This window comes from Anoplolepis gracilipes, chromosome 16, assembly GCF_047496725.1.
Source record: "Anoplolepis gracilipes chromosome 16, ASM4749672v1, whole genome shotgun sequence".
Lineage (NCBI taxonomy): Eukaryota > Metazoa > Arthropoda > Insecta > Hymenoptera > Formicidae > Anoplolepis > Anoplolepis gracilipes.
The window spans coordinates 8,978,396-8,985,249 of record NC_132985.1 but is presented as its reverse complement, the minus strand read 5'-3'; the positions used below and the strand labels follow the sequence as shown (position 1 = coordinate 8,985,249).

Below are 6,854 nucleotides of genomic sequence, written 5' to 3'. Positions count from 1 at the left end.
CTTACATATATAATTGCTCCTCCTGTATTTCTATTTTCTGCGTTACATCTAATTATAGAATAACCTGGCACGTTCACTTCACTATCTTCAATTTCATCCGTCAGCCTAGATTCTGACAGTGCTATGATTGCTGGATTTACTTTCTTCATAATCTGATGTTGTATCTCATCTTTATGTGCTGTCAAACTTTGCGCATTTGTATATAATATCAGCTCCTCTTCTTTCTGTAACTGCTACTTGTTGTCCTCCCAGCCAGCCCTCTTCTTCTCCTCTTGTATCACTTTTTTATATGTCAGACATTTTGGATCAAGTGCGTCATGCTCATCACTTATCGTCAGATTGTATGTTTGAATTTTAAACATACAGTTTACGCATTTTTTCTTAGTCACCTTACATTCAACTGCTTTATGATTTCCTGCACATTTGTGGCATGTCTCATTTCTTGTACAATTTTTTGCAATATGATAATAACCCCAGCATTTAAAACATTTTTTGAAATTAATATGATTAAATACAGGACACTTTCCATCCTACATTTATTTTTCCTTTATTTAACAAAAACTCATGGGATTTCTCATCTGTTTCAATTATTACGACGCCTTCTTCTCTTCCTCTTCTTCCCGATTGATTACTGTAGCTTCTTTTCTCCTTGATTATTTTCTTTATTATTCGTATCTGAAATTCCTTATTTACTGCAACTTTATTCTACTTCTTGATTGTATCTATTAACTCATTATCATTCAATTTTATGTCTTCTTCATCGATATTGACTATTTTTATCTTAGGTTTCATTTGTGGCGACTCAGTAACTTTGAAATTTTCACCCAACTTAGCTTGTACTGCGGTCTTTAATTTTTCCATTTCTTCTCCCGTTTCACAACCCAAGATCACTGTTCCCTTACTTCCTTTTCTTAGTTTCGTTATTCCCATTGCCATATTTTTAATGTCTACCTTTTCTTTTATCAATCTTTTGGTAGTTTCACTCTCCTGTTCCACTTTAGGTTTAATAATTATAACATTTTCTTTTTTCTTCTTTTTAGCTGCTTCACTATAGCTTCTATGTGTTCCATCTGATGGACCAGACATCCCTTCTTGTATCATTTTTCTTGTATCATTTATCTTCCAGTATTTCTTGTTTAACATTTTCCATTTCTTCTCGAACTACTTTTTTAATCATCTTTTTACATACTGTCTCATCTTTCATTTCTTTCACTGCTCTTACAAGCCAATCTATTTTTATATCAATACTCGATGATCCACTCGTGCCTACTGCCCTGCTTCCACTACTTGGTGTCACAATCGATCCTGTTGTCGATGTTGACATATTCTTCATATCTTCCTCCCTATCGCTTTCAATTGTAAATTTCTCAAATGGGCCTTGACACAGCACTAATTCATGGTTTTTATCATAAACTTTATGTTTACTCAAACATCCTGGATGATAAAAAAGTTTATTGCATGACTTGCATGTCACTACTTGGCTTCTTATTGCCTTCTTACATGCCGAACATCGATATTCCTCATATTCAACTTTCATATCGATAATTATCGACCGAAACGCTAAAATCAGCGTAGACGGTCAATTATTTTCGTATTCACTTTGTGTTCCACACGTCAGCACTTTTGTGTCCACCATTAATGGCCACGTTCAGCAGAACACAACTATTGTAAAACGGTTTATGATTTTCTGCTGAACGGTACTTAATTTTCCGATGAGCTACAACATGTTTACTCAGCGGCACTCAGCGGTCGCCATGTTTTCCAGCAAACTAAAAGTACGCTGCAAAAGCGTAATGTGTTGTACATACAACATGGCCACTGCCATGGCTTCAGCCGGTCCAAATATGTATGAAGTACAATACACATACAATAATATGATATATAATGTCGTGGATACTGTAGAAGTGCACAAAAGATTATTAAATGGTATGTAAAAATATCTTTAAAAAAATATATATGTTATTATATTTAATTCATTTAATATTCAATGTATTTCTACTTAACCTAATATATTTATTGTAGATTCAAACATTTTTAATACATATTTTGAGCAAAATGAATCAAATCAGGAAATAATAGGAGTTGCACAGGAGTCACAAGAATTAGAGAAGTCATAAGAGTTAGAGGAGTCACAAGAGTTAGAAGGTATATGCAAATTTATAGTAGATTTTACTTATGTAAAATTACTTTTAACAAACTACATGTTTTCTTTAATACAGCTACAAAATCAAATTTCCATTGGACAAATCAAAACACGAAATTGTTTTTACAACTGTATGCTGAAAAAAGGAAGATTTTAGAGATCCAAAAATATAAAAGAGAATTATATGGGAAAAAATACAAAAAGCATTTGCGGAGAAAGGCTTAAATGTAACGATCGATGTACTAGACAGAAAAAGGCGGAATTTAAAACATTCATACAAGACAATAAAAAATAATAATAAAAAAAGCACCACTGGTCGCAGATGCATACAGTGGGAGTGGTATGAAATAATGGAAGAAATTTTTCTTGAAGATCGTACTATTAATATTGGCCACACATTATCTTCGTTATCATCAACATCACAAGAAAATTTATCTGTCACTGAAACGACAATGGAGAAGGATATGGGTAATGGAAATGCAGCAATAATGCAAGTAAATGCATTTGACATAAATCAATGTGAGACTTCAACATTCGAAGAGAATGAGACTTCAAGATCAGAAAAAAATGATTTTAAACAGGTTTTTCTTAAATTTATTATTATTTATTATTATGACATAATATATATCTATAACATTGTAATACTTAAAGTAGTCCAATTATTTTTAATAAATTATTACACACCCAACCACCCACCCACTCACTCACTCACGCACGCACGCACGCCCGCACGCACGCACGCACGCACGCACGCACGCACGCACGCACGCACGCCCGCACGCCCGCACGCCCGCACGCCCGCATGCACGCATGCACACATATATTATAGTATATTATTACATTATATTTTTTGCTTTTATACTTATATACTAAATTTAATTACTGTTTTGCTATAGTCAAGGATTTAATCACACTATAGAATCTAATAATAATATCTCAACACAGAAAAAGGTGCAAAAAACTAGAAAGTCGAGAGAATTATGAATTAAGAAAAAATCAGCTTGATAACGAAAATAAAAGAGTGGAATTGATTGAAAAACTTCGACTTGCAATAGAGGAAAATAATCGTATTCAATTAGAACGAAATAAATTGTTGGAAACATTAATTGAAGTACAAAGAGATAAAACATAAACCATTATAAATTAAGTGAAAAGTGTTATTTATTTGGTTTTTTTATTGAAAGATGTTAAATTTTTATATCTAGATAAAAACAACGCTTTAATGTTTATTTTGTCTTTAACAATATTTTATTATAATGTTCATAATATTTATAGTTATAAGTTATAGGTAATATGAACGATATGCAAGTAATATATAAATATAGTTATTTACATTTTATAGTTTATGCACGTGAACTAAAGTAATATAAAATTTTATAAAAATAAAATTTATACAAAAAAATCGGTTTTTATTATTTCAATATCTCTACAAGACGCAAACATTTTTGTACAGCTTCTAAAACTTGTTCTTCGGCTTGTTCTCCATTTTGTTCAAGTATATGTTCATTGAAGTCTTCCAAATCTTCAAATTCGACATTTATATTATCTCCATCAATTATAAAATTATGTAATGTGCAAGCTGCCGCAATTATTTTATTTCCCAATTTAAAATCAGCAATATCTAAATATTTTAATCTTCTAAATTTGCTCTTTAACAATCCAAAGGCTCGTTCTATGATTGATCTAATGGAACTTAGTTTCACATTGTAACGCGATTGTGCAGCTGTTAAATGACCGTTATCTTTAAATGGTGTCATGAGATTTATTAATAATGGATATGCTGCATCTCCTATTAAATGAAAATTTCCAGGTATAAGCCGATTTGCCGCATTTAAGGATTCAAACAATGGACTTAGTCTAAAAACCCTTGCATCATGCATACGTCCTGGCATACCGATGAAACAATTTATGAATTGTCCTCTGTGGTTGCAAACTCCTAAAAATATTAAAATCCATTATACAAAAATATCCTTATATATAATATATTTGAAATTTTGAGTCTTACCTTGTAATATAATAGAGTGAAAACTTTTTCGATTATAATAATCATGAACGTTGCCTATAGGTTGTTTACAAGGAATATGGCATCCATCTATTGCGCCTATAACGCCATAAAAACCACGTGAACGAGTTTCAAATATCTGAAATAAATATGAATATAATTATTCGTCTATATAATATTTTAAAATAGATATTAAATTTTAATGATAGCTTCTTTGGACACTCTGACATATGCGTATAATTAAATATTTGTGTTATAAATCTGATAAAAATTACATTATACATATTATCATATATATATATACAAGGTGGACTATTTTAATCCATCCAGTCGAATATCTGGAAAACCAAGCCCGGGAGAGAAAAATGTTTCAGACAAAAGTTGTATGGTTTCGATGGGGCCATAAGAAGGTACCATTGGTTTGACCTTGAAAAGTCATTTGAAGGTCACGTGAAGGTCACTTTAAGTTTTTTAAATGGAATACCTTATATATTTTTACATATTCTTGTAGCTCATCTCGAGAGCTTTCCAAAACACTTATGACAAAGTATTTTTCATTAAGTATTTTTTGAGTTATAAGGCTTCAAAGTTGCAATATTTTGACATAAAATACAAGATATCTCGTAAAATATTCATTTTTTGATTATCTTACTCTAATACTTTTATGCACAGAATAATGAGACGAATCAATTGGTGTAAAGAAAACACATAATTATGTTAAAGTAAAAATATGTAACTGTTAGTTGCAAATTTAGATTTTTACTTTAATATAATTATGTGTTTTAATTATGCCAATTGATTCGTCTCGTTATTCTGTGCATAAAAGTATTAGAGTAAGATAATCAAAAAATGAATATTTTATGAGATATCTTGTATTTTATGTCAAAATACTGCAACTTTGAAGCCTTATAACTCAAAAAATACTTAATGAAAAATACTTTGTCATAAGTGTTTTAGAAAGCTCTCGAGATGAGCTACAAGAATATGTAAAAATATATAGGGTATTCCATTTAAAAAACTTAAAGTGACCTTCAAATGACTTTTCAAGGTCAAACCAATGGTACCATCTTATGGCCCCTTCGAAACCATACAACTTTTGTCTGAAACATTTTTCTCTCCCGGGTTTTCGAGATATTCGACTGGATGGATTATAATGGTCCCCCCTGTATATATATATAATATTATCTATTATAATATCCAAAAAGGAAATTATATTTATTACGTACATTGCTGGATATTCGACAATCATTTGCATTTGGCCATTTAATATATTGTGGCATCAAATCTGATAAAATATTTACGAAATCTTTAAAAATTTGATGTCCAGAAGATTTTGGTAAACCAAATCTATCACTTGTGGCTAAAAAGCTTTCTTGTTTTCCTAGTACCCATAATGTGAATAATAGCTTTTTTGATACACTTACATTTATATTTTTGTCAGGGTTTAGTAATGGTGCCACTACATTCAATAATGCCTAAAATAATAATATATATATTAATATTTAAAAATATTATATAATATAAAAGATATAATATTTAATTTAAAAATCTAATATTTTATTTAATGTAATTTTTATACATTTTTTTTAATAATTACCTCAAATGTAATCCGTGTCATACGGAAATGTTCTACGAACTGTATATCTGTATACCTTGGAATTATAAATTCATAATAATTTTCATTTTTTACTTTTTGATTGCGCCTTCTAATCTCTAAATAATTTGGCAGTGGTTCCATTAAATCATTGATTATAAAATTTATTAAATTTAAATCGATTCCTCCATCCATAAAAAATATTGCATCCATTATCAATGCTTTTTTCTTAATTTACTTATAGATAGGTTACGTATAAAAGTCACAAATGTGCACAGTATACGTTTTATTATTTTCGTTCTCTAGGTTATGTTTTGTTATTGAAGTGTTGCAACGTGTCACAAATACGTGTTCAGCAAGACAATCTCAACTGTTCACAACTGTTGCAATATATCACTAAGCGCTTATTGAACGATTCATTCTGCTGAACGCAGCCAATGTCTAACTGTTGAGACCTCGATACCTCAGGCAGAAAAATGTAGCTCTTGCACTCACAAATTAACACATCCCGGCTAGATAACACTCATGGTTAATCCCGATATATGCAATTATGATTTTAATAACTTTTGTTCACTCTCCCTGCTTATTTAACCACTTAAAAGTTAGCACTTTTATGGAGCGATGTTTTACACGTCTTCACTCAGAGAGAGAGAGAGAGAGGGAGAGAGAAAGAGGGGGGAGAGAGAGGGAGGAGAGAGGGGAAAGAGGGGAAGGGAAAGAGAGAGAGAGAGAGAGAGAAAGAGAGAGAGAGAGAGAGAGAGAGAGAGAGAGAGAGAGAGAGAGAGAGAGAGAGAGAGAGAGAGAGAGAGACTGCAATATTTGTGTGTGCATGTATGTACTTTATTCTCTACTACGAATTAAACAAAGATAATACGATTGTGTCTGTCGGTCTGTCCTTGTCAAGGAAACAAATTGCAACTTTCTCTATCACGACTTCAGTCAACTAATTTATAGCTCTGTTTTACCCTTGTGTCATGATCTTGGACACATCATGTACACAGATTTTTCTGGAAATAGGTTCTCTTTAATTAACCTTCCAAATTCAATTCAAACAGTACATTAATATTCTTTTATGTAATACCGATATGAGATGACAGTTATTTGTCATATATAAA

The 6,854-nt window shown here is 31.2% G+C and overlaps 1 protein-coding gene across 1 annotated transcript; it reads right to left on the bottom strand.

Annotated features, from left to right (window-relative positions):
- Positions 1-3,555: 3,555 nt before the first annotated feature.
- LOC140674416 (uncharacterized) lies at positions 3,556-5,952 on the bottom strand. Its single transcript, XM_072907922.1, has 4 exons — positions 5,743-5,952; positions 5,447-5,620; positions 4,149-4,284; positions 3,556-4,079 (listed from the first exon to the last, which is right to left on the bottom strand). The coding sequence occupies exons 1-4, from the start codon at positions 5,950-5,952 to the stop codon at positions 3,556-3,558; spliced, it is 1,044 nt and encodes a 347-aa protein (XP_072764023.1).
- Between the last annotated feature and the right edge of the window lie 902 nt (positions 5,953-6,854).

What these genes read in the sequence shown, in the direction of transcription:
- LOC140674416 (XM_072907922.1), bottom strand. Translation starts at nt 5,952, where the DNA reads ATGGATGCAATATTTTTTATGGATGGAGGAATCGATTTAAATTTAATA. An exon ending in TGACACGGATTACATTTGAG is followed by an intron (nt 5,621 to 5,742) that starts GTAATTATTAAA and finishes TTATTATTTTAG; the next exon opens with GCATTATTGAATGTAGTGGC. An exon ending in ATCAAATTTTTAAAGATTTC is followed by an intron (nt 4,285 to 5,446) that starts GTAAATATTTTA and finishes TATTTATTTCAG; the next exon opens with ATATTTGAAACTCGTTCACG.